The 27,987-nt window shown below is 42.5% G+C and overlaps 1 protein-coding gene across 12 annotated transcripts; it reads right to left on the reverse strand.

The window, feature by feature from the left end:
• Window positions 1-423: 423 nt before the first annotated feature.
• On the reverse strand, window positions 424-27,987 carry LOC132235686 (bromodomain-containing protein 8). 12 transcript variants are annotated; one of them, XM_059698481.1, is made up of 22 exons: window positions 27,683-27,981; window positions 26,387-26,483; window positions 17,425-17,494; window positions 16,794-16,843; window positions 16,458-16,580; window positions 15,799-15,879; window positions 15,270-15,334; window positions 12,417-12,553; window positions 11,656-11,874; window positions 11,119-11,263; window positions 10,066-10,275; window positions 9,401-9,681; window positions 8,604-9,056; window positions 8,206-8,299; window positions 7,960-8,006; window positions 6,982-7,196; window positions 6,519-6,611; window positions 6,261-6,329; window positions 5,697-5,874; window positions 4,417-4,548; window positions 2,407-2,451; window positions 424-794 (listed from the first exon to the last, which is right to left on the reverse strand). In XM_059698481.1, the coding sequence occupies exons 1-22, from the start codon at window positions 27,699-27,701 to the stop codon at window positions 735-737; spliced, it is 2,883 nt and encodes a 960-aa protein (XP_059554464.1). In that variant the 5' UTR covers window positions 27,702-27,981; the 3' UTR covers window positions 424-734. The 12 variants fall into 12 exon arrangements, 11 of the variants coding, with proteins under 11 accessions (XP_059554464.1, XP_059554465.1, XP_059554466.1 ...); XM_059698482.1 differs by having other exon boundaries at window positions 4,417-4,521; window positions 27,683-27,977; XM_059698488.1 differs by lacking the exons at window positions 424-794; window positions 2,407-2,451 and adding exons at window positions 2,464-4,210; window positions 21,355-21,591 and having other exon boundaries at window positions 27,683-27,701.

The raw sequence follows: 27,987 nt of genomic DNA on the forward strand, positions 1-27,987 counted from the left end.
GATCAGCACTACCGATATATCTATGCTCAAATCTAGGGCAACGACATGAACAAAACTTTTAAAACCTTTAAGTTTTTCCAAATATTCAAGAAAAGCTGAGTAAGAGTCCTTACTGCACAACGCAACACTTTAAAACAGCGGTCGCCAACCAATGGTCCGCGAGGTCCAAAAGGTTGGCGACTGCTGATTTAAGAAACCTCTGGAGCAGTGGTCACCAGACCACTGGTGGTCCATGAGGTGCGATTGGCGACCGCTGCTTTAAAACATTAATTACAAGTTAAATCTTGGTTATTTACCTTCTCTGAGTTGTAACAGAATAATTCATTTTATAAGACCACTTTCCCTCTCTAACAAATGACAAAACAGTTATCATGCAGAAGAAATCACAGGTTTCATACACACACACAGAACACACTAGACGAGTTTTCTTTCAGAGTTTATTGTGAACACAAACACTTCACAGATTTTTTTTTAAAGTCTGTACACTTCACAAGACAATACAAATTAGCTACAATCTGTTAGTTACACATTAGGACATTAACACAGCCCATGATTTTTGCCCTAAAACAGGCAATTATGCTACTCCAACTCTCTGAGATTTTCCCAGATCATGTCACATGGCCCAGGAGCCTCCTCTTCTGTTAACTCCCAATTCTGGAACTGGGCCCACAAGCCCAAACTTTAACTTGTTTATTTCTTTTTCGGGTTCAGCTCAATGAGGGTACTCTGAGATTTCACTTTTTCATCTTCATATCTGCTTCAATGGCACAGCGGCGCCCCCTGGTGCCACCATCCTAAATGACAGGCAGACAAAGAAAGGGAGCATGAATGAGTTGGTTAAAAAATAAGAGAACAAGAATGCTGGGGATTTGATTTCTTAGGGGAGAGGGGAATCAGCAGAAAAATCCAGGAAATGAGGGGGATATAGGTCTTCCCATATTGTGTGGTAAAAATCACCTGGTAGTAGTTTGGAAGAGAATATATAGTACAGAGTATCTTGCTCCTGCCCACCAGATTGCTGGAGTTCATCTGGGGCCCACAAAATGACTATTTGTCACCCCTCCGCAGCCCCCAAATTATGTGCAAAGGAACAGAAAGAGTAAAAGGTGGGAGAGTCAGAAAGGGTAGTGGATAGTGAGATTCTTAGCTAACATACCTGTCCAGCTGTTTGTTGGTCCCTAAAGAAAGGCCTTTCCTGCAGACTGACCCTGGCACTAGTTCCCTAGCACCTCCTGACAGTTGTTTTCCATGAGATCAGGACAATCAGAAGGCTTCTTTCCATCTGCTGCTCTCTCCCTGCAGCCCAGATCCTTCCTCTTGTGCAATACATTGCTGTCTTCCATAGATAAAAGATCCTATTAACCAGCCTTGTAACAGCCAGCCAATTGCTTGGGGATCCAGTCACTGTTGCAGGCCAATAAAAAAGAACGGAGATTATAGTGTTCTGTCTGTGGTACAGGCTGAGGCCTGTAGGCAAGATGAACGAACACTTTTGCTTGGCCAGGCCATTTTAACATTTCTAATATTAAAGGACTCAATATTTAGAGCTCACCAACACAAGTTGCCTTTGAAGCAACAGTAAAAATAAAAATACCATCTTGTATTTGTATAACACTTTAATTTTTTTCAAGCCAGTTCCATACCTCTTATCTCATTTTATCCTCACAACATCCCTGTGAGGTAGGCTGGACAGGTACATCATATATTAGCTCCAGCAGACAGATGAGGAAAACAAGGCTCCAAGAAATAATCCAGTCAATTTAAGATCATGTGGTTTTTCTATTTAGCCTAATGCCCTTTCCATTATATCATGTCTCAGCGCCCCCAAATGAGTAACAGTCAGAGGGTCTCCAATTCATGGAGAAAGGAATAAAAGTCTTTAGGCTAGCTTTCCTAAGCTTATCACTATTTGCACCAACCACTATTCTATGTAGTGGTCATTGTTACCGAGATCTTTATCTTATATTTTACTGAATGTTTATATATCAGACATCAGTCTTGCAATTTAATATTAGGGGAAAATATAAAAACTGTGTGTTGAGTATCTAGTATGAGGAACACTTTTCAAAAGCCGGCTAGCAACTGCTGCTCTGAATAATTTTCTATTTGTAAGAAAAGAATTGGCAAAAGGTGGAGTCAGGAAATGAGGAGCGGTACATCTTAGATCCTTACCAATACCTCATTCCAGCCCAGTGAACTCATAAAATGTCCCTACCCAGCCCACACACACACACATGCAGAAAGACAGGAATGCAGAAGAGACAGATTCTTATTCAATGACCTGAATAAACAGAAGTTCAACACATTGCTACAGTCTGCATGTTGGCTTTCCCTCTGCCACCCACCCCCAGCGGGAGCAGAGAATCTTTGTGGCAACACCACCCCTTGCAGCCATTCAATACTTACAAAGAGAGAGAGAAGGAAGGCAGGAGAGCCCATGGGGACACTGTCCTGTTAGAGGACAAACAAACACTGATCAGGTTCCACAGAAACTCTCAGCCATAAGCACCCCAAACCTCAGGACAGAGACACAAGCACCACACACACACACACACACACACAGACAAAACTTAAAAACTCAAGAACAAGAGGAAAGAGATCCAAAAGCAATCTGGCCATTATGCCTCTGGAACTTATTACAAGCCAAGTCATTTACTCCACCTTGTGAGCACTCTTAGAAGAATTAGTAATTTGCTCACTCAGCTCACAATTTCTCCCATGTGACTGGGCCAGCCTTCCAGTCACAGGTTTCTTCTGTTTGGATGGAAGCAAATGACCAACATTCTAAAATCTGTACTAGGTGTACCGGTTAATAATGCAGATTTTGTAATCAAAGAAAACACAGTAATTTCAAGAGAAACATCAAAAGTGCTTTATTCAGCCCTTGCTGGTTTGGCTCAGTGGATAGAGCATGGGCCTGTGGATTGAAGGGTCCTGGGTTCGATTCTGGCCAAGGGCACATGCCCAGTTTGCAGGTTTGATCCCCAGTGGGGGAACGTGCAGGGGGCAGCCCATCAATGATTCTCTCTCATCATTGATATTTCTCTCTCTCCACCTCTCCCTTCCTCTCTGAAATCAATAAAGATATATTTTTTAAAAGTGCTTTATTCAAAGTAATGTCCATCACTAGCTACACATGTCCCCCATCTTTCAGGTAATTTGTGGATACCGTCCCAATAAAACTTTTCTTGTTTTGAGGCAAACCATTCAGAGACCCAATTTTCCACTTCTTCGTACGTTTTGAAGTGCTGCTCAGAAAGTGCATGCGCCTTTGATCAGAACAAGTGGTAATGTGAAGGAGCAAAGTCTGGTGAAGACGGCAGGTGGGTTAATACTTCCCAGGCAAGATCTTTTAACGTGTCTTTAACTGGTTTTGAAGTGTGTGATGGTGCGTTATCATGAAGCAAAATTACTTTGCCGTGTCTTCTGGCACATTCTGGTCGTTTCACAATCAAAGCGTGGTTCAAATTGATTATTTGTTGTTGGTAGTGATCAGTATTAACGGTTTCACCTGGTTTTAAAAGCTCATAATACACCACACCTTCCTGATCCCACCAAACGCAGAGCATTGTCGTCTTTCGAAGTGATCTGGACTTGCAGTCGATGTTGATGGTTGACCTGGATCAACCCATGATTTTGTGCACTTGGGATTCTCAAAATAAATCCACTTTTCATCGCCAGTCACAATTCGATGCAAAAAAGACTTTCTTTCATGCCACTGAAGCAACATTTTACTGATGACTTTTCAGTTTTCCATTTGTCTTTTGTTCAATTGACGTGGCACCCATTTTCCTTCCTTTAAAATCTTTCCCATTGCTTGTAAATGATTGGCAATTGTTTGCTGAGCAACGTTTAATCTGTCTGCAAGTTGTTTTTGAGTTTGACACGCATCATTCATCCAATAATGCTTGTAATTGTTAGTCTTCAAACTTTTTCGGTTGACCTGGATGTTCTTTGTCTTTCACATCAAAATCATCCCTTTTAAAGAGTTTAAACCAGCGTTCACAAGTACCTTGAGATGGAGCATGTTCATCATAGCTTCCTGAAGTATACAATAACTTTCAGCAGCACTTTTTTTCAAAATAAAGTAATGAATTAAAACTTCCCGCAAATGCTCTTTTTTCGGCATGAAATTCAACATTTTTAAGTGTAAAAATATCAATGATGTTAACACCTTCAGCAAATTTGACATATGAAGTTCTGAAGCTTGCTGCCAATACAACAAAACAGCATAAATATCAACATATGTGTAACTCCATCTATGGAAAAAAATCCGCATTATTAACTGGTACACCTAGTACGTATACCATTGGAATATAGAAGCCCAACAATACCAAGCTGTAACAAAGTTCTTTTGATGCTTCAGACTTCTAGCACTGGAACAATGGCAAAAAGGCTCTTTCTTGGTCTCCTCACCTTCTCTGAAGCATCCTGTTTGCGGGTAGAATCTCTTCCTCGAAGACTTTTAGCACTGATCCCAGACTCAGATGTTTGCATAATCAACTGTGTGGCCAGGAATTGCTGTAGGGAGAAGAAACACAGTTGGCCCTAGAGACCAGATCCAGTAGGGAAGAATTAAAGACACCTTAGGCTTTGTAAATAGAACTTCATATAGCACCCTTTTGCAATCAGCATTCAAATACTTCTAGAAATTTAGATCACTTTTAATTTTTGTTGTACATTTTCAAGAATCTAAAAATGCCAAATGGCTCTAACTTTTTCTTTTCTTTTGCTATAACATAGGATCACAATTTCTATTCTCTAAGAAAGAATAAAACTAGATGAACCAAAGATCACCAAGTAATTTAAGTAATTTGGCAGACTCTGCAGAGATAGACCACATCCCTTCAAGTTCAATATTCCAAAGGGTGCCTGGCAATGCAATTATAGATTAGAAATAAGTTATCTGTGATGAGAAAGAATGAACTATTTATTGACTGTCTACTATACTTATACTTAATGTAATACAAAATATACACTCATCATTTTATAAGAATTTTATTTTAAAATTTCAGGAAATTTGCCTAAGAAAGATAAGACTATTCTCTCACAACTCATTTACCAAACCAACATGAAAAAACTAACATGAGCACGGCAAACATGGCTCAGTGGTTGAACATCAACCTATGAACTAGGAGGTCACGGTTTGATTCCTGTTCAGGACATATGCCTAAGGTTGTGGACTCGATCCCCAGTGTGGGGCGTGCAGGAGGCAACTGATCAATGGTTCTCTCTCATCACTGATGTTTCTATCTATCTCTCCCTCTCCTTTCCACTCTGAAAATAAAAATATGTATTTTTTTAAAATATATTTTATTGATTTTTTACAGAGAGGAAGGGAGAGAGATAGAGAGCTAGAAACATCGATGAGAGAGAAACATCGACCAGCTGCCTCCTGCATATCCCCCACTGGGGATGTGCTCGCAACCCAGGTACATGCCCTTGACCGGAATCGAACCTGGGACCCTTGAGTCCGCAGGCCGACGCTGTATCCACTGAGCCAAACCGGTTTCGGCAAAAATATGTATTTTTTAAAAACCTAACATGAATCCAACAAGAATAAAATTTCATGTTCCTGTGTTTCTGCCTGATGGCTATTCCAAGTAAAAGCCACCCCTTTCCTGACATCAATGTGAATCATTCCCTTGAGTATTATCATTTTATCCATGCTAAAAAACTGAGGATCCTCAAAGTACCTGGATCTGCTCCAAAACATCTCGCTGCATTTCTACTGCCATGTGATAGACATCATGATCAGAGCTATTATACATTACAGCATTCTGGAACATCAACATAATGTCACGCTGAAATTCAGCTGTGCTGCGGATCAGTCCATTTTCAATGTTTTTCTTAATAGTTGACAAATCCATTGGCCTGAAAAAGAACAACAGGTAAATCTAGGAGAGGGGAAGAGGACTCAATTGGATCCCTGAATATATTATTACCATATAGATCTTCTCACACATCCTGCTAATCCCAGCTGCCAGGACTTGAACACTAAACCCTCACCCTGAAACATGCACTGAACCCAAAAACCAAAGTCAGCCTGTATAACAAGTATTGAGAAAGGAAATAAAAGGGGTTAATTCTTTTAGACTATCATTAGTGACCCAACTGCTGAAATAATCAGTTTAGCAGTTGGTCATCTTTACTCACATCAAAAACATTTGCTTTAAACTTATTGTCTAAAGCAAAAATCCACTAAGACTGGACAACTTACAATCCAGGGAAGTTGGCATGCTGAATTGATTATGGCTTACCTCTGCACAATGCTGTGGTAGCCAGGTGCTATGTCATCTGTAACAGGCTGCAGAAATACATTGGCATATCTGTCCAAAGAGAGTAAGATGCAATTACTGGCTTATCCTCCAGAAGCAGAGGTGAGAGAACTTGACCAAAGTGGCTGAAAGTTGTTAAGAGCCAATGCTTCCAGCCCCAAATAAGCTTACTCAAATTTTTTTCTAGTCACCAACAATGAGGAGAAAATGTTCCTACTAACTGGTAAAATCCCTACTCACCTATGATTAGCTGCAGCTCTCCATACAAGCATGATGGCTTTCTTCCAGATTTTTTGTGCTTGAATAGCTTCCTGATCCTCACTACAGACAGAGCTAAAATAAAAATAAAAAAATACAGAAGTTCCACTAGGCATAAGTTTAAAAAAAAAAAGTCCTAATTATTTCTTGTCAACTACAGGCATACCTTATTTTATTGCGCTTTGCTTTACTGAGCTTCACAGATGTTACATTTTTTACAAATTGAAGGCAAAACCCTCCACCAGCAAAAAGATTATGACTCGCTTTATTGTGATACTCAGTTTATTGTGCTGGTCTGGAACCAAAACCGCAGTATCTCCGAGGTATGCCTGTATTTGTTCCAGGCCAAGAAAGGGAAGATGAAAAAGTAAGATTAAAGAAAAGATCCTCTCCTACTTCTCACCTTCACTGCCTTGACCTCAAAGGAAGAATCTTAGATACTCACAACTGAGAAGAAGCAGGACTGCTGGGGATGGAGTCTGCCAGTGTGTGGGACTGCAGAGTAGCATTGTGTATACTAAAGCCATCATCACTCTCGCTCACAGGGGGTTCGTTATCCATTTCTGACAAATAGCCTTCTCCTTGATCTTCTTCCTTAGGCTCCTCTAGACTGGCTGCTTCACTGACTCCATCTTCCTCCTCATCCTCACCTGGGGCATCCTTAGACACAGAGTGCTCCAGTTAGCAAATGCAAGCAAAGTCATTATGCAAAGCGTCATTAAACATAATCTGCCTTTTGGGTTAGATCAGTTCTAGAAAATGACCTCACATTGTTTCCTGACTGAGCCCTCTACCGCTTATCCTACCATCCACTTACAGACAATGAGTGATCAAGTAATTTAGAACCTGGACAAAGCCAGGATCTTTTTAAAAGGAAGAAACAAAAAAAGCTACTTACTTAAGACTAAGCTAAGAGGCGTTCCTTCTTTCCCCTTGCTCTTGAGAGGAACTCTGACCCTGGGTACAAAGTTATCAAAAATAGCTTTTATTTTGTGTCTTATCTGATGGAGCAAGCTCACATCGCTTTGAATCTATTTGTTACTACTACTTTAGTAATTCTAAAAAGAAGACTTAGGATGATTTCCTCTGAATAGTGTAACTAATAATCTAATTTCTTATATGTTCTCCCTGTCTCTAGTATCCCTACTCATTTGATATATCTCTTTGAATATATCAAAGCTTCTTTGTGCATTATATGCAAAGAAAGGTCTGTATGATATTCACCAATTTTCAGATGGGAAGCACATGTTGCCATAATATTCCCACTACACCTAACTGTCCACTGCAGCTCTTCCCCATGCAACTCCTAAACCAGTCTCATCTCAGAGAATAAGGATGGGAGTTTACTGAAATTTGTTAAAAAGGTAGTGCTATAGGGAAATCTAGTCACACACCAAGAGGAATAAAGAAAAGTCTGAAATACCTTTATCTGGCTTCCAAAAATAGTCCCTGATTCTTCTTTCAATGAGTCTGCAGAGGAGAGAAAGACTACCTGAAGTTTTCCACCTTAGATTTCCCCTTCCTATGGACAATAATCCCCTGCAGCTCTCCTTTGCATGCTGACCTATTCTATCTCCTCTACTTGCCCACAACCCACAATCCTTCAGAAGCCAAAGCAAATGATTCCAAGTTAGTTACAGAATACAGATTTCCTAGCCTTATTATTTACCTGACATTTCAAATTTGTGCTGAGTTTCTGCCTCTAAAGGATCTTCCATGGGATTTGAGCCATGTGATGGAGATAGCATGCTTTCAGGGGATGCCTAAAGACCAAAAAGAACAAACACCCTAAGTATTGGTAAATCACTACAGCTTACACAATTTTATTCTTCAATGATAATGTGACTATATAAGTAATTCCAAGTCCTATCCATGTAATTAGATTCTATTATATTCTTTAACAGATATAGGTTCAGTATATATATGTATAGCACTCATCACACCCATACACTTTAGACACATCAAACATGTCAAAACTCAGGAATGCAACAAAAAACCAGAGTCCTAAACTTTCACTTCTTACCTAAGGTATAACCCTTCATCTTCCCAGACCCTTATTGTAAATACCTCTGTCTTCACAGTTGTAACTGGAGTCTCATCGCCTTTCCCACTGGCAACATCTACTTCAGCAATCTCTCCAGCTGCAGTACTTCTGGGTTCCTCATCTAAGTCCTGATTCCTGAGTTCTGGTGGCTCCATACATGTGGCTGGAGCAACCCCAGTGACTATTTCAGCCCCTGAAATGCCTTGCTCTGGTTCTGTAGGTTCCATTTTGATCTCAACACCAGGTTCTCTGATGTCTACCAGTTCGTGGATTCCTTTGTTTTCCGATTCCTCAAAGTCCAGCCTCTCTTGCTTGACTGTCAATTCTGGTGCAGAAAGAGGTACTGGCTTGTCCCGTTCCTGCTGCATAGGGTGCTCCCAGGGGCCAGGCAGAGACCGAGGATCATCATTATCTTCACAGAACGACAATGCTGCTTCCACTGCTGCCACATCCAGCACTTCAGGATGATCATCTACCTGTCCCATAAAACATACACTGCTGAAGTCGCAGAAGCTCAATTACCTCAATTCTGTTAGCACCGAATGAGATGGCCTGAATCTGCAGCTTCTCTCTCCATTTTCTCCATGTAGTAGAAGCAATCAATGGACAGGCATCTGTCCTGTGCAAACCAGTAACATAAGGATGGCTGGGGAGATAACTAGTACGTCGGCACCAAAGGGCTTTGGGACTACAGAGATGGAGGTGGACAGAGCAGGAAAATTGTTTATGTAATTGTTACTATGAGAAGCAAGGAGAGGCTGAGGAGAGAAGCCTATGTAGGACCCATGAGAGATTCTTTTGGGTGTTGCTGAATAGTTACCTTGTCCTCAATGATAGCAATGATGTCTCCAACGGTCTCAAAGTCGAGCTCTTCACCTGTGTAAGACACAGCAATATCCATCTTCTCAGCCAGATCTAAATCTTCCTTCCCATCTATGCTGGGAGCCTTTGATCCTCCAGAAGCCTCTGCTACCCCTGATCGGAAACACTCTTCTTTGATAGAATTGATAATCATGGAGATTTCACTGCTATCCATGGAAACAGTCACAGTATGTGGATCCCCCACAGCCTCCATGGGAACACAAGTGTCAGGCTGACTCACTGAATAACAGGAAGAGAAAAGCATCTCAGAAGCTTATTTAGAACCAAGCGACCACATGGAGATCACATCAAGGATGTAGACAGATGTCAAGTACCCATACACTAAAGCTCAGAAAAAGTTCTTGTATCTGCCTGTTTTCTTCTCCCAGTTTTAGTGAGAATATATTCTCAAGCCCACTCTTATGTGTACATTTGGCCTTTCCCCCAACACATAAAAGCCCACCCACCTTTTCTCACATTCTTGTTTTTCTTAAGGATAAAGATGGCAAATGTCCATGGGGAACAGAACAGAGGCATGTGAATTAGAGCTGATGCTCTTGATCACTTTTCTCTAACTGAAATTTTGGACCTAGCGGCTGCTCAGGGCGTGGGTCAGGGACGCACCTGGAGCTACACTCTCAGGAGTGGAGACAGCCGGAGCAGAGGATGGTGCTGGTAGCGCAGGCATCATGACAATGGTAGCCTGGGACACAGACTCTACAGGGGGTGGCACAAGTTTAACTGGAGGCTCACTGGCAACAGTAGTGAAGGAAGCAAGAGGTGTGGTGAACTGTGTAGGACCAGCTTCTAAAAGCCGGGAAAGAGTGGGAGCACCTAACAGACAAAGAGGTACACAAAATGAGGTAAGAAAGAAGCACATGAATAAGAAGCAATAGCCACTTTAAGACACAACCAAGAAAATTTTTAATCTCAAAGGATGAAAGCAATTCCTGTTGAACAAACTCATTAACTATATCTTTACTTTCTCTAACTTTACTTAATATCTTATACCAAGATAGGAATGACCCAAAGCACTAGAACACACAATGTATATGAAAACTGGGTAGTAATTTTTCCTCAGAAAAAAATTAAACATAACAAAAAACTGGTGTGAATAAATGTCCCTTCTGCTAAAGTTAAGTGTGCCATAAACCACCCAAAATCAAATGCCAATATCTAATGTTTGTTTGGTATTTTGCAAAGGGCTTTTTTTTGCCTTACATTTTCTACATCATTTAATTCTCTCTACATTTTTGTGAAGTATAAACATTGCAATTAATAAAAGAGAAAACTGAGGCTTAAGAGTTAAGTTACTTGGCCAAGGTCACAAAATCAGAGTGTGGTAGGCCTGAGACTCAAGTCCAGGTCCCTGAATCCAAATCTCAATCCTCTATAAACTCAGGTATCTTAATTTGCAAGCCTCAGAGGAGCAGCTTCACTATTAACTTCTCTATTCCTCTCATTAATATCTATGCTGTGATCATCCAGGGCTATCAATATTTTGAAGATGAGATTTAAAATCTGGGACACTACAGGATTTAACAGGTAAATAGTTCCAAGATTGGCTTTAAATCTAGGATTAACAATTGCTTAGTAACAAAGACTAGAATCCAAGGACTATCAATGCCAAGTTAAATATCTCTAAAGTAAAGTAAATATGGAAAAGTGATGACTTACCTGAGGCAGCAGGGGAGGCTGCAACAGTGTTGGGTGTTTGCTGCAAATCCCCACCATGTATCATGGGAAGGACCCCGCCTACCTCCAGGAGGACACCTGTACTGTTCAGGTGGCCAGAAGCCACAGCCATTTCACTCTCATTGACCTATCAGGGAAGAATAGAGGTGAAGGCTACACTCAAGCTTTCCTTTACTACCACTTCCCAAAAAAGCTCCAGCAGTTGACCAAACTTTACAAAAATAAAAGTTAATATCCAAAGAGTGTAATTTCAGACCCAAGGGAAACTCTAATTTTGTAACAAGAATTCTCTGGAGAAGAGAACCAAAATAATTATGGTTTCAAATACCTCAGGATCCAAGAGCACTATCAACTTACTGTGTTGGATTTTTTGTTTGTTTTTTTAATTAATTAACATTTAACTAGGAGATCTCTTTCTCTTTTAAATCTTTTTTTCCATGTCATATTTTAGGTCCCAGGCACTCCCTTCCAAAATATTAAATCACCACAGCTCTCAAACACCCACAGAAGTCTCCATACCAGTCTGGGGCTAGTAGGCAGGAGGCTGCCCTTCTTCAAGAGCTCTGACAGCAGAGGGGAGGGGGGTGGAGTTGCTTTCTGTCCAAGCATCTTTTTCTGGGGTGAATCATCTGTTACTGGGGTCATGGGGGCTTCTAAGGGTGCAGAGCCTGGAGGAAGGGTGTCAGGAATCCCAGGAAACGAGGTGACTGGGGTACTCGGCAAAGTCCCAGGGGTTACCTAAGAGACAACAGAGAACCTTTATCTGACTTCTCAAACTCTGAAAGGTTCCCTATTAATCTGGGTGGGTTAGTGTGTCTAACTATTATTGTTTTAGTCCTGAGTGGAACTGCCCAGAAACCCCCTACCCTCCTGCTCTCAGCCACAACTTTCTTCCCCACAACTGTTTCTTTTACACCTACTCAAACCCACAATGACCCAATCACTCCACCCAACCTACCTTTTATACAAACTCCTTACCCACTACCAATATTATATATTACAAAACAACTGTTCCTTATTTCAGCAGGAATTTCATAGGACTAATACACTTACAAACAATTCCTTGATATAGTCTTTTACCTATCTCTCAAAAGGTCAAAGCCTCAATGTTTTTAGGTCCATCCTTATCTTAGAGCACAGAACAAGGTAAAGTAAGTCTTTGACATTCAGACCAAGAGAGGAAGTTGCCTCCAGGCCAAAAGTGATTTCCTCATCACTCAGCTCTCTGCTGGCTTATTGTCCCTTTGCTGATTAATTCCTGTGTATGGAAATATACTCACGCCAGAGGTGGCCTCTTCCATAGTGGTTGCAGTCAAGTCCCCAAGTGGATAATCACTTCCTGGGGAGGCAGAATCTATAGGAGATCGAACCATCACAGTGGGTAACCTCCGAGGGGGTGTTTTTACTGCTTGACGAGCTAGAACATATAAGAACAATTTCTAAGTCTTCAAGATTAACTAAATGAAACTAGACATACTTGGCTATCTACACTAATAAAAGAGAAAAATGGTAATTGGCGTACGGCGATACCGTTTTCATTGGCTAATCAGGGCTATATGCAAATTAACTGCCAACTAAGATTGGCAGTGAATTGCCAACAAGATGGCGGCTAATTTGCATATGTAGGCACAATGCAGGGATGCGAAAGGGAAAGCAGGAAGAAGCCCCCTGCCACTGACAGTGATCAGAAACCCAGGGAGGAGCTAAGAGCTGGGGGGGAGGGCAAAGGCAGCCCTGGGGCCGCCTTTGCCCTGCCCCCCAGCCATGATCGGAGAATCAGGCGCCTTTGCCGCCCTGGCCAGTGATAAGCAGGAAGTAGGGGTGGAGCCAGCGATGGGAGCTGGGCTCGGTCGAAGCTGGCAGTCCCAGGAGCTAGGGGTCCCTTGCCTGGGCCTAAAGCGAAGCCCACGATCGCGGTGCCCCCCGCTGCCACTGCAGGTCCCCGCTGCCTGGGCCAGACGCCTAGGTCAGAGGCGTTAGGCCTGGGCAGGGGCGGAGCCTGCAACCGCGGGGAGCTGGGGGTCCCCTGCCCAGGCCTGACACCTCTGCCGGAGGCCTCAGGCCTGGTCAAGGGGCCGATCCGGTGATTGGTGATCAGAGGGTGATGAGGGTCAACTCCTCTGGCCGAGGCATCAGGCCTGGGTGGGGGGCGGAGCCGGGGATTGGGGGGATATGATGGTCCCCTTGCCCAGGCCTGAAGCCTGGGTCAGAGGCGTCAGGCTTGGGCGGGGGGTGGAGCAAGCGATCAGAAGGAGATGGGGGTCCCCTGCCCAGGCATGATTCCTGGGCCAGAGGCCTCAGGCCTGGGCGGGGGCCAGAGCCAGTGATCGGGGGGAGATGGGGGTCCCCTGTCCAAGCCTGACACCTCTGGCGGAGGCGTCAGGCCTGGGCAAGGGGCCGATCAGGTGATCAGAGGGTGATGGGGGTCAACGCCTGAGGGCTCCCAGTATGTGAGAGGGGGCAGGCTGGGCTGAGGGACACTCCCCCCCCCCCCAACCAGTGCACGAATTTCGTGCACCGGGCCCCTAGTTATATAATAAAGGAAAAATAGAAATATTGCATTACTAAAACAGCACTGAGTTTGGATTAGAAAGCTTTCTTTGTTGCTTCTGTTATTTTCATTTTCACTGTTATGGCCTTTTCACATTTCTAAATCTCAGCTTGACCTATGGATACTTTAGAATGACATAAAGCAGATAGGAAGGAATGTGTATATATTTATTGCACACTTGCATATCAAATCAATGTACATAGTACCATATGTGGTCCTTTCATGAAATCTAGAACTCATGGAATTTTTAAAAAAATATATTTATTGATTTTTTTAGATTTGATTTTTTTACAGAGAGGAAGGGAGAGGGATAGAGAGGTAGAAACATCCATGAGAGAGAAACAATCAGCTGCCTCCTGCACACCCCCTACTGGAGATGTGCCTGCAACTCAGGTACATGCGCTTGACTGGAATCGAACCTGGGACCCTTCAGTCCGCAGGCCAGTGCTCTATCCACTGCGCCAAACCGGTTAGGGCTGGAATTGCTTTTTTTTTTTTCCTTTTGGCCTATTCTGAGTAACTGCAGTGCTAAATTAAAAATAAATTTTTTTAAAAGGCTTTCTTTTAACACTCTGGGAAACAAGAAAGCTTACCCAAGAGAAATTCTTACATTAAGCAAACACCTTTTAATTTTTTATCTAAAAAAAAAAATTTTTTTTTTAAATGTTTTTATTGATTTTAGAAAGAGAGGAAAGGAGAGGGACAGAGAGACAGAAATATCAGTGAAAGAAAAACACTGATCTATCAATTGACTGCCTACTGCATGCCCCACACTGAGGAACGAGTACACAACCCAGGCACGTGCCCTAACCAAGAATTGAACTGGCGAGCAACCTTTGGTGCACAGGTCCAATGTTTAACACCACTGAGCCTCAACGGTCGGGCACATTAAGCAAACATTTAAACTATTCAATTATCCCAAAAACCCTTGGAGTAGTAAAGTTGTTTAAACATCCCTCAATATCCTTAACAACTTATTATTAAGATTCTGCTTTTGCCCGGTTGGTACAGCTCAGTGGCTGAGTATTTAACTCATGAACCAGGAGCTCACAGTTTGATTCCCAGCTGGGGCACATACCCAGGGTTGTAGGCTCAATCCCCAGTAGGGGGCATGCAGGAGGCAGCCAATCGATGATTCTCTCTCATCACTGATGTTTCTCTCTCTGAAATCAATAAAAACATTAAAAAAAAAAAAAAAGATTCTGCTTTTAACAAGGAAAGACCTCATGAGCTCAGAGCATGTATTCCTAGAATTACAAATGCTTAAGTTCCTCTCCATATCCAGTGCTTGGGCTATTCTCAATCTTTTTATAGGCCTTTGACTTCCAAAATCTTAATTATGTTCAATGTTTTTATTTTCATGCCTTTGTGTCCTAAAAGGACACAGATCTAGTGAGACTTGAGCAGAGCTAATTTCCTAAGAGTTATTTCCAAAGGGATGTTTTTATTCTGATAAGAGATGACAAAGGAAAGTGTGCAGGTAAACTGGAATCAGTGAATTCTCCATTATAATGGTTTTCAGTTGCTTTTAGCATGCAATACTGTACAGTCAGTCACTAGACGGCCACTAGGCTCAGCTTACCTTGATATGCAGCATCCGTAGCCTTCCTCTTTACTTCAGCCTCCTCTTCCTCCAATTTCTTTTTCCTAAAGAGGAAGTTAAAGGTTAGATCTTAGCCAGCTCTAGCTCCTCCACAGTTCACAGTGCCTAACGAGGAAATTATTTGCCAGGCTAGCAGTTTCTGGATGAAAGGGTTAAAAAGGAATTATCAGCAAAACAGGAAATTTTGAGTGTACTGTCTAACTACTGGTTCTTCATCCACACAAACTGAAGCCACTTTTAAGTTAGAACTAAGTTATGTTCTCACATTGAAATGATCCATCTCATTACTTTCTAGAACTCACTCCCCCCCCTCACCGCCCCCCCACTCCCAATGCCAGGCCACTATGCAGCTCTCCCTTTCTAAAATCTCTCAAGTCTTAAAGGAATGGCAGAAGGAGGAAATAAGCCAGATTACTAAAGGAGAAAAGGGGTAAAGAGAGAGAAAGGAGCATAATAATAATAATAATAATAATAATAATAATAATAATAATAATATAATATAACCCACATTGCAATGTCATTGCAAAGCTCATCCAATCTGCTGTCCATGTGCCCAGCTTGAATTAGTTCTGCATCTCTTTTCAGTCGTCTGTAGGAAGAAAGAGAGGTAGATAGACTTGGGATTTTTAATCTGCTACTTAAAAAATTCCAACCAGCCCAGCCAGTGTGGCTCTGGGGTTAAGCATCAATCCATAAACCAGGAGGTCACGGTTCGATTCCCAGTCAGACCACATGCCCAGGCTGTGGGACCCCAGCGTACAAGAGGTGTCTGATTAATGATTCTCTCTTATCACTAATGTTTCTCTCTCTCTCTCCCTCTCCCTTCCTCTCTCTGAAATCAAGAAGAAGAAGAAAAAAAAATCCTGCCCTAGCTGGTTTGGCTCAGTGGATAGAGCCTTGGCCTGCTGACTGAAGGGTCCTGGGTTCGATTCTGGTCAAGGGCACATGCCCAGTTGTGGGCTCGATCTCCAGTTGGGAGTATGCAGGAGGCAGCCGATCAATGATTCTCTCATCACTGATGTTTCTATCTCTCTCTCCCTCTCGGAAATCCATAAAAATATATTAAAATGTTAAAAATAAATAAATAAATAAATAAAAATCCTGACCAGTATTAGAAGTCAGTCTCTTTTGTCTTCCCCAATCATTTGGCATTTCTCTGATAAGTACCTATATTTTTCCTGGGTTTCCTTTATCATTTTCTTTAGTTCCTCAACTCGTTCAGCAGTCAATTTCCGAACAATGACATCTTCCACAGTTTCCACCACTTCTCCTTTTTCACCCCGTTTCCGTCTGTGGAAAATTAAAACATATACACATTTGAATAAGAGAACACCTGTTCCCGTTCCCATTTGCTTTCTTTGAGCCTTTTCCACCACCACCTAACCACAGATAACTGCTCCAATACTTTTATCACCCAGTAATATAAATAGATATAAACCAGACTTCCTCAGTAAACACTCTCCACTAAAGAGATTTAGCTTGAGTGCCTGGTTTTGTACTCACTTTGGGGTCTCGGTAGTTTCTAGAAGTTCAGAGTACTGAGAAGCACAATGCTATGGAAAAAAAGTGAAAGTTGAGCAAGCCAGGAAAATTTCAACATAAACTAAAGTTTAGAGAAGGGAGACATGAATGTTTCTAGGAGAGCAAATTACTTAGCATCAAATCAGTTCAAAATAAAAAGATAACCTAATAGCCAATATTTATAGCTATTATCTACTGAGTAGTTACCATATGCAAGGCACTGTACTAAATGTTTTATAGGTATTACCTCAGTTGAATCTTCAAAACAATCCTGAAGCAACTTTTATCGCTACTTTGCAAATGAGAAAACTGAAGCTCACTGTCCAAAGTTTTCAAGTAGAGTCATATTAAACCCAGATCTATTTAATTCCCAAGCTTGGGGTCTTTTGTTTTTTTGTGTTTGTTTTTTTTTACTTTTAGACATTTTTTTCTTTTTTGAAAGGGGGCTCTTAACAGTTATGCTACACTGACATGCATGGATAAGCAAATAACGGATAATGAAAAGGTATTCTCAACTACTTTCCCTACTCATGGTATAAAAGCCTTGTGATTAAAAGGCAGGGAACCCACTTCACATCTCAGAGACTGCTCTAAAACTTGCTTGGGAACTTACTTTTTGAGAGAACCAGTCTGGAGGGCGGCCAGGTTCTGCAAAGGGCTTGATTGCTCTGCTAACTGATACCCTATAAAATGAGAAAAGCCTTAATACACACCGAACAGAAGAAAAAAAAGGGGAGGGGGAAGGAAAAGTACACTGAGAGTTCAATGTTTGGAGTACAAACCCTGGAATAAAAAACTGCCACTGGGAGGTATACTGTAATATGTGACTATGGAAAATGACATGACTAAATTTAAAGTCATTGAGAAGGAGTGATTGCTAAACAGTTTTCCTGCCGAAACCGGTTTGGCTCAGTGGATAGAGCGTCAGCTTGCGGACTGAAAGGTCCCAGGTTCGATTCCGGTCAAGGGCATGTACCTGGGTTGCGGGCACATCCCCAGTAGGAGATGTGCAGGAGGCAGCTGATCGATGTTTCTCTCTCATCGATGTTTCTAACTCTCTATCTCTCTCCCTTCCTCTCTGTGAAAAATCAATAAAATATATTTAAAAAAAAAAAAAAAAAAAAACAGTTTTCCTAGGTGATATATTTCCTGGTTGAAGTGAAGGTATTAGAACCTAATAAAGCATCATTTCTGTTCATTTGGGGAAATGTTTTTATGTTGATTTTGGCTTCTTAGAAAGATCTACCTTTTGAAAAGCAATTTATAATATAACACAGACCCAAAAATGTTCTTTTGATCCAAAAATATAGTTCCTAGTAATGTAATATAAGAAAATAATGTAACAGCCTGGCTGGTATGGCTCAGTGGTAGAGCATCAGCCCTTGCATGGAAGGGTCGCAGGTTTGATTCCTAGTCAAGGGCATGTACCTGTGTTGCAGGTTCATTCCCCTACCCCTGTTGAGTGCGTGTAGGAGGCAACCAATGTGTCTTTCTCATGTCGATGTTTCTCTCTCTCTCCTCCTTCCTTCCACTCTCTCTAAAAATCAATGGAGCCCTGGCTGGTTTGGCTCAGGGGATAGAACACGGGCCTGCAGACTGAAGGGTTCCAGGTTCGATTGCGGTTAACAGCACATGCCTGGGTTGCAGCCTTGATTCCTGGTTGTGGGCATGCAGGAGGCAGCCAATCAATGACTCTCATCCTTGATGTTTCTATCTCTCTCTCTCCCTTCTGCTCTGAAATCAATAAAAATTAAAATCAATGGAGCCCTCGCTGGTTTGGCTCAGTGGATAGAACGCCACCCTGCAGACTGAAGGGTCCCAGGTTCGATTCTGGTCGAGGGCACATGCCCAGGTTGCGGCTGGATCCCCAGTAGGGGGCGTGCAAGAGGCAGCCAATCAATGATTCCCTCTCATCATTGATGTTTCTTTCTCTCTCTCTCTCTCTCTCTCTCTCTCTCTCTCTCTCTCTCTCTCCCTTCTGCTCTGAAATCAATAAAAATGAAACATCGATCGGCTGCCTCCTGCACACCCCCCACTGGGAATGTGCCCGCAACCAAGGTACATGCCCTTGACCGGAATTGAACCTGGGACCTTTCAGTCCGCAGGCCAACGCTCTATCCACTGAGCCAAACTGGTCAGAGCAAAATATATTTTTAAATAACCAATGGAAAAAATATCCTCAGGTGAGGATTAAAAAAAAATAATCTGACAAAATAAGCAAGCACCAAGAAGTACGGTGTAGACTTGATCAGAATTGTGAATAGATTATTCCTAAATGCCTGCAAAAGGATGTTTACCATATGGCTCTTCAACTCTATGAATTAAACAGTCCATAAATATAACTATGAAATATGTGGTGACATGGATATTTATAACAATAATATTAACTAGAAAAGATGACAATTTTCTGCTATGAAGTAATTATACAGCCTTTTAAAAAGTTGCAGGTATAAAGACAAACAGGCAAAAATGAAAAGAGTCAGACTGGAATGAGATCAAGAAAAAGTGTAGACAAAACTGTAAAGGGGCTTCAAACTGTCTATTTCTTTAAGAAGAAAACATGACAAAATATTAAGATTTGGCCCAGCCAGAGTGGCTCAGTTGATTGAGTGTCATCCTGTGCACGGAAAGGTTGCCAGTTGGATTCCCAGCCCTGGGTTTCTGGTTCAGGCCCAGATCACTGCACATATAGAGGACAACTGAAGTTTCTCTCTCTCCCTTCCTCTTTCTGTAAATCAATAAAAATATATTTTTAAAAGTATATTAAGATTTGTTCTGTCCAGGTACTGAGTACATGGGCAATCTAGATTTATTATTCTCCATACTTCTCTATGAGGGTGAAATATTTCATAACTTTAAAAAGTTTTTAAATTTTATGTTGGGATAACAGTATCACAGAACTCTTTTTAAAGGGAAAGTTAATTTTAACATTGTTATATGGATAGCTATAACCAAAAAATAAAATTTGATCCATAATTTACAACTTATACTGAGAAAAGTCCTAAATAAACCAAAGATTTAAATGTACAAAAAATTTAACAATGAAAGTACTAGAAGAAATCATAAGATTATTTTATATTTCAGACTAGAGAAGAACTTTCTATTTATGACACAAAATCCAAGAGCTGCAAAAGAAAATTATTAACAACTCACATTTTAAAAATATTTTACTTATTTTTATTGATTGATTTTAGAGAGGGAGGGAGGGGGCAGAGAGACGGAGAGACACAGAGACAGAGACACACAGAGAGAGATGGATTTGATTTTCCAATTATTTATGCATTTACTGGATGATTCATGTATGTGCCCTGACCAGGGATCCATAACTTTGGCATATTGGGACCATGCTCTAACCAACTGAGCTATCTGTCGAGGGCTTAAAAGTTTTAAGGTAAAAATATCACTGTAAGTAAGTCAGACGGCACAAAAAGCTGCATCTCACACCTCAAATGATTAATCTCTCCAATACATAAGGAGCCCCCCAAATTAAAAGGATGTAATCAAATAGAAAAATCAGTTTATAGAAGGAAATAAAATTGGCTCCTTAACACATGAAAATATTCAACCTCACTCATCACAGAATAAATGCAAATGAAAATAGGAAAACTATTTCTCACCTTTTAAAATATTGTCCAAAATCAAAAACACAACATATGAACCAGGGCATATAAAACAGATACTCTGATATATTATCAATGGGAGTATAAATTGAAACAATCTCTGAGTAGAGCAATTTGAAATATTTGTCAAATTTTATAAACATATAGTCTTTGATCCAATCATTGTACTTTCAGTTTATCTTAGATATAACTTATACATAACTATGCAAGATTGTATTTGTTAGCAAGTGTCCATTAAGACAGTACCAGTTTATGATATATCCCAAAACAATACCATGCAGCTGTTAAAAAAAAGCAGCAAAAAGACAGATCCTGATATACAGCTATACAAAGACCTAAAAGATATAATATGCCCAGCCGGTATGGCTCAATGGTTGAGCATCGACCCATGAACCAGGAGCTCACAGTTCGATTCCAGGTCAGGGCACATGCCCAAGTTGTGGGCTCCATCCCCAGTAAGGGCGTGCAAGAGGCAGCCAATCAGTGATTCTCTCTCATCATTGTTTCTCTCTCCCCTTCTTCCTTCTCTTTGAAATCAATAAAAAGATATTTAAAAAGGAGAAAGAAAATATATTTTTGTTCATATATACAAAATTAATGCTAGAGAAACACACAAGAAACTGCTAACATGGGAACTGAGGTACAGTGATGGGATAAAGACACTGTACCATTTTGAACTTTGAACCTTATGTCTTAGTACTTCCTCAAAAAATAAATACCAATTTAAAATTTCAAAGTGTTTTCACATTATTTTTCTAATAAAAATGTGAGGAAATATACAGATTAGACTGTATTCCAAACCAATTTACTTGGCGGTTTGTTTAAAAAAATCAATTCAGTCCTTGCCAGTGTGGTTCAATGGTTGGAGCATTGACCCAAGCACCATAGGGTCTTGGGTTCAATTCCCAGACAAGGGCACATACCTGGGTTGCAGGTTTAATTCCTGGTCCCAGTTGGGGCGAATGTGGAAGGCAACTGATTGATGTGTCTGAGCTGTGGGTGTTTCTCTGCCCCGCCGCCCTTCCCTTCATCATAGTTTGATTCCCAGTCAGGGCACATGTTCGGGTTGCAGGTTCAATCCCCAGTAGAAGGCATGTAGGAGGCAGCCGATCAATGATTCTCTCTCATCATTGATGTTTCTATTTCTCTCTCTCCCTTCTCTGAAATTAATAAACATATTTTTTTTAAAAAGGTGTGAGATATTCTATGTAGCAGCTGTTCTTACATCAAAGTAAATGGTAAGCCCCAAGACAAAATGAACCACACTAATTTGATAAATCTCAGTTTTAACTTAAATATAACTCAATTCTGCCCTGACCGGTTTGGCTCAGTGGATAGAGCGTCGACCTGCGGACTGAAGGGTCCTGGGTTCGATTCCGGTCGAGGGCATGTACCTTGGTTGTGGGTACATCCCCAGTGGGGGTGTGCAGGAGGCAGCTGATCGATGTTTCTCTCTCATCGATGTTTCTAACTCTCTATCCCTCTCCCTTCCTCTCTGTAAAAAAATCAATAAAATATATTTAAAGAAAAAAAAATATAACTCAATTCAAATGTAAGTTGAACTGATTTTTTTTGTCTGTTAGATTGTTAATCCTCACCTGAGGACATTTTTCCATTGATTTTGAGAGTGGAAGGGACAGGGAGAAACAGACATTGATATGAGAGAGACACGCCGATTGGTTGACTCCTGAGTGCGCTCTGATCAGGGCCAGAGATCCAGCCTGTAAACCAGGTACCCACCCTTGACCGGAGTCAAACCCGAACCCTTCACTCCAAGGGTCAACACTCTACCCATTGAGCCAAACCAGCTATGGCCCCATTTACATCTTTGAAAAGTTATTTTTTAAATAGATAAAGTGTCAGAAATGCTAAAGATGACCAATAACAGTGCTTTTGTAAACTCATCTGAATGGTTAAAGTAGTAGAGACATACCATGTAAACACAAATGTGTATAGTAAACTATAAGGCTTAAGACAATTAAAATGGCCTTGGATCCTGAGGGAAAGAAGGGGGGAAAAGAGAAACGTTAAAAATGAAAAAGTGTATGTCCTAGTAGCAAAAAAGATTGGAAACCAGAGTCCTACTATTTGACACATAAAAAGAAAAACTGGAGTGCCAAAACAATTCAATGAAAGAATAGTCTTTCAACAAATACTAGGTGTTAGGAGAGTGGATATCTACATGCAAAAGAGACCCCTGCCTTACAACATACATAAAATTACCTCAAAATGGGTCCTAATTGTATAGAGCTAAAACTATAAAGTTCTTAAAAGAAAACATAAAAATAAATGGTTTCTTAGCTATGACACCAAAAACACAAGCAACAGAAGAAAAAAATACATAAATTGGACACATCAAAATGAAAAACTTTTGTGCTATCAACAATACCAATCAAGAATGTAAGACAAGCCGAAACCGGTTTGGCTCAGTGGATAGAGCGTTGGCCTGCGGACTGAGAGGTCCCAGGTTCGATTCCGGTCAAGGGCATGTACCTGGGTTGTGGGCACATCCCCAGTAGGAGATGTGCAGGAGGCAGCTGATCGATGTTTCTCTCTCATCGATGTTTCTAACTCTCTATCTCTCTCCCTTCCTCTCTGTAAAAAATCAATAAAATATATATATAAAAAAAAAGAATGTAAGACAATACACAAAAACGGAGAAATATTTGAAAGTTATCTGACAAGGATTTGTGTCCAGGGTAAAGAATTCTTAAAAGTTAGTAATAAATATAAGTAATCCAAAGGATCTGAGCAGACATTTCTCCAAAGTAGACATACAAATGGCTAATAAGCATGTGAAAAGGTGTTCAATATTAGGCATTAGGGATATGCAAATCAAAACCACAATGAGATACCACTGCATATCCACTAGTACAGCTATAATAAAAAAGACAAACAAAAAATGAACCCACATTTTTATATATATAGCCCATATATATAATCCATATATATAGCCCAGCCAGTGCAGCTCAGTGGTTGAATTGTTGACCCATGAACCAAGAGGTCACTGATACGATTTCAGGTCAGGAAACATGTCGCAGTTTCAGACTCGATCCCTAGAAGGGGTGTGCAGGAGGTAGCTGACCTATGATGTTTCTCTCTCATCGATGTTGCTATCTTTATCCATCTCCTTTTCTCTCCCTCTAAAAATCAGTATGACATTTTTTTAAAAAGTGTTGAACATAGAGAAATTTGGGCCTTCATTTATTGCTGGTGGGAATATAAAATGGTGGGGCCACTGTTAAAAAAAAAAGTAATTTTGTAGCCCTAGCTGGTTTGGCTCAGTGGATAGAGTGTCAGCCTGAGGACTGAAGGGTTCTGAGTTCGATTCCAGTCAAGGGCACATGCCTGGAGTGTGGGCTCAGATCCCAGTGGAGTGCATGAAGGAAGCAGCCGATCAGTGATTCTCATCATTGATGTTACTATCTCTCTCTCCCCTCCTCTCTGAAATCAATAAAACTATAAATAATTTTGCAGTTCCTCAAAAAGTTAAACATCAACTTAAAACAACACAAATGCTCATCAACTGATGAATGGATAAACAAAATGTGGTATACTCATACAGACCATTATTTAGTCATACAAAGAAAAAGTACTGACACATGATACAATAAGAACCTTGAAAGTATTATGCCAAGTAAAAAAAAAAAAAAATCCAGTCACAGAAGATCACAAATTATTTCATTTATATGAAATATCCAGAATAAGCAATCCATAGAAACAGAAGTAAATGATTAGATGAGGTGGAGATTGTACAGTGACTGACAGTTGTACAACTCTGAATATATTAAACTAGGGGCCCGGTGCACGAAATTCGTGCACTGGGTGTGTGTGTGGGGGGGGGGGAGTGTCCCTCAGCCCAGCCTGCCCCCTCTCACATACTGGGAGCCCTCAGGCGTTGACCCCCATCACCCTCCAATCGCCTGATCGGCCCCTTGCCCAGGCCTGACGCCTCCACCAGAGGTGTCAGGCTTGGACAGGGGACCCCCATCTCGCCCCGATCACTGGCTCTGGCCCCCGCCCAGGCCTGAGGCCTCTGGCCCAGGAATCATGCCTGGGCAGGGGACCCCCATCTCCCTCTGATCGCTTGCTCCACCCCCCGCCCAAGCCTGACGCCTCTGACCCAGGCTTCAGGCCTGGGCAAGGGGACCATCATATCTCCCCAATCCCCGGCTCCGCCCCCCACCCAGGCCTGATTCCTCGGCCAGAGGAGTTGACCCTCATCACCCTCTGATCACCAATCACCGGATCAGCCCCTTGACCAGGCCTGAGGCCTCTGGCAGAGGTGTCAGGCCTGGGCAGGGGACCCCAGCTCCCCGCGGTTGCAGGCTCCGCCTCTGCCCAGGCCTAACGCCTCTGGCCGAGGCGTCTGGCCCGGGCAGCGGGGACCCGCAGCTGCAGCGGCCCCGCGATCGTGGGCTCCGCTTTAGGCCCAGGCAAGGGACCCCTAGCTCCCGGGACTGCCAGCTTCGACCGAGCCCAGCTCCCATCGCTGGCTCCACCCCTACTTCCTGCTCTCACTGGCCAGGGCGGCAAAGGCGCCTGATTCTCCGATCATGACTGGGGGGCAGGGCAAAGGTGGCCTCAGGGCCGCCTTTGCCCTGCCCCCCAGCTCTTAGCTCCCCCCTGGGTTTCTGATCACTGTCAGTGGCAGAGGGCTTCTTCCTGCTTTCCCTTTTGCCTCCCTGCATTGTGCCTACATATGCAAATTTAACCGCCATCTTGTTGGCAGTTAACTGCCAATCATAGTTGGCAGTTAACTGCCAATCATAGTTGGCAGTTGATTTGCATATAGCCCTGATTAGCCAATGAAAAGGGTATCGTCGTACGCCAATTACCATTTTTCTCTTTTATTAGATAGGATTCTGTGAATACATTGGGTTAATTTTATGGTATGTAAATTATCTTAATAAAACTGTTATAAGCCGAAACCGGTTTGGCTCAGTGGATAGAGCGTCGGCCTGCGGACTGAAGGGTCCCGGGTTCGATTCCGGTCAAGGGCATGTACCTGGGTTGCGGGCACATCCCCAGTGGGAGGTGTGCAGGAGGCAGCTGATCGATGTTTCTAACTCTCTATCTCTCTCCCTTCTTCTCTGTAAAAAAATCAATAAAATATATTAAAAAAAAAACTGTTATAAAAGAAACTAGAGGCCCAGTGTGGGGTCCCTCAGCCTCGCCTGTGCCCTCTTGCAATCCGGGACCCCTTGGGGGATGTCGGACTGCCAAGGGATGTAGTAGTGCTTGAAGCTGCAAGCGGCCAGGGAGGAGCCTGAGCCAGGAGGGCACCACTCCCACACATCCCAGCCCCGCTGCACCTGCAGCTGCAGTTCGGTAGCCCTGAGGCGGGAGAGGTTCACTTCCGTCAGCTGAGCAGCACTCCCGCTGTGGGAGAGCACTGATCACTGGAGGCAGCTACTGCATTGAGTGTCTGCCCCCAGGTGGTCAGTGTGCATCACTGCTACCGATTGCTTAGGCTTTTATACATAGAATAGAGGTCCAGTGCATGAAAATTAGTGCACTGGGGGTGGGGGGGTCCCTCAGCCCAGCCTGCACCCTCTTGCAGTCTGGGACCCCCTTGGGGGATGTCCACCTGCTGGCTTAGGCCCACTCCCAGGATTGAGCCTAAGCTGGCAGTCAGACATCCTTAGAGCTACCAAGGAGGCAGGAGAGACTCCCACTACCGGGCTTGTGGCTGAGCAGAGCTCCCCCTGTTGGAAGGCACTGACCACCAGGGGGCAGCTCCTACATTAATCATCTGCCCTCTGGCGGTCAGTGCTGATCATAGTGGCCAGTTGTTCCCCACTGTTAGGGTCAATTTGCATATTACCCTTTCATTATGTAGGATACTGCTTACAGATCAGTATGACTAATTACAGGAATCCACTAATGTAAAAAAAAAAAAAAATACCCAAGAATTTTTAAGACCCAAGAAACCAGACATCCTAAATATCTTACCAATTTTGATCCCCACTCCTCATGACAGAAGACGCTAAACACAGCTTCTCTCGGATGGACCATGGTTCTGTGGGGCCACTACTCAACAGCTTGTGTTCTGAAAGGAGAGAAAGTTTAGAAGCAACCACTGAGGCACTAGTTCTTGGCCCCAACCAGAAGTCTAGAAGCCTAACACAAAACATCCCAACTTGTAAGGACAAAGTGAGCTCTATCACCAAATCTTGATTTTCACCTGGCTAGTAAAATATCACCACTGTGTGGGTGGTACCTATTCATTGCGTGCGAATTGCAATGAGTATCTGGCAAAATATTTAATTTCTTCATGACTACCCTGCTTTATAAAAAAATAAAATAGCCCCAGCCGGTTTGGCTCAGTGGATAGGGCTTCGGCCTGCGGACTCAAGGGTCCCAGGTTCGATTCAGGTCAAGGGCATGTACCTTGGTTGCCGGCACATCCCCAGTGGGGAGTGTGCAGGAGGCAGCTGATGGATGTTTCTTTCTCACTGATGTTTCTAACTCTCTATCCCTCTCCCTTCCTCTCCGTAAAAAAAAAAAAAAAATCAGTAAAATATATTTTTAAAAATAAATAAAAAATAAAATAAAAAAGACAATGTCAGATTAAGATAAGGCAGTTCTCCCAAAAAGCCGTTTTAATAATACATACTTTATCCCAATTTGAGTGCCAGGACTTATTTCATTTCCCAGGATTCCGAGTAGCCACCCCCTTACTGCCCCGCCTCCTTCTAAGCAAAAACTTGTTTACTGCTTTCAGAATCCCCATCCCCGATCCCTCTTGAGTTGTCGGGCCTAAAAGATCTTGTCAGTCCACGAAACAGAGGAAAATGGCTGAGGTGCAAGAGACGCAATTTCCCCAGGGCCAGAAAAAGCTCCCGGTTAAACTACCCCATTTCTCTGTGACGGAGAGTAGGGGCCACAAACGTTGGTCGGAGTGTGAATGGCTCTTTGAGGTGCAAGCCACTCGGTATGGCTCACAACACGTCTTCGTCTGCACGCCCGAGTCTCTAGAGCAGCTTTATCTTTCACTCCACACAGTTCCCAAATATGCAAGGATTTGCTGAGCTGCTTCTCAAACCTCTGCGGCCGCCCTAAGACACAAGACCCTACACTTTTCGACCCCCAAACACTGGCCTTCCACGACGCCGTCGAGCGCAAGTCTCTGAAGACTCTGCGCTCTCAGGCAATCATTGCTCCTACTCCCCAGGAGTGTGACAGAAACCCGGTGCCTGGCCTCGGCTCTACAAAAGCTTTCCACGCAAAAACAGCACAGACACTTACTGCCCGTTCCTGTCGCCATCTTGGCCCGAAGTCTTCAACGCCCGAGGGAAGACCGCTTTGTAGGGCCGAAACGTGGGGAACTCTGGGAAATAGTTTGGGCGCTTGTTCGTGTGCCTCCTGGGAAATGTAGTCTCCCACCCCAAGACGCACAAGCATCCAAAACCAGCTCTCTTTTGCGCTCCTGAGAAGGAACGTGCTAAAGGACAAAGGATGAGGGCTGAAACCTCAGGATTTCCCTGAGCGTTCGTGGGAAATAAATGCTGAGGGTTCAAGAAAAAGTGTTAAGCGGGAAGAATTCCACGGTA

The sequence above is a fragment of the Myotis daubentonii genome, chromosome 5 (assembly GCF_963259705.1).
Source record: "Myotis daubentonii chromosome 5, mMyoDau2.1, whole genome shotgun sequence".
NCBI classification, from domain to species: Eukaryota; Metazoa; Chordata; class Mammalia; order Chiroptera; family Vespertilionidae; genus Myotis; species Myotis daubentonii.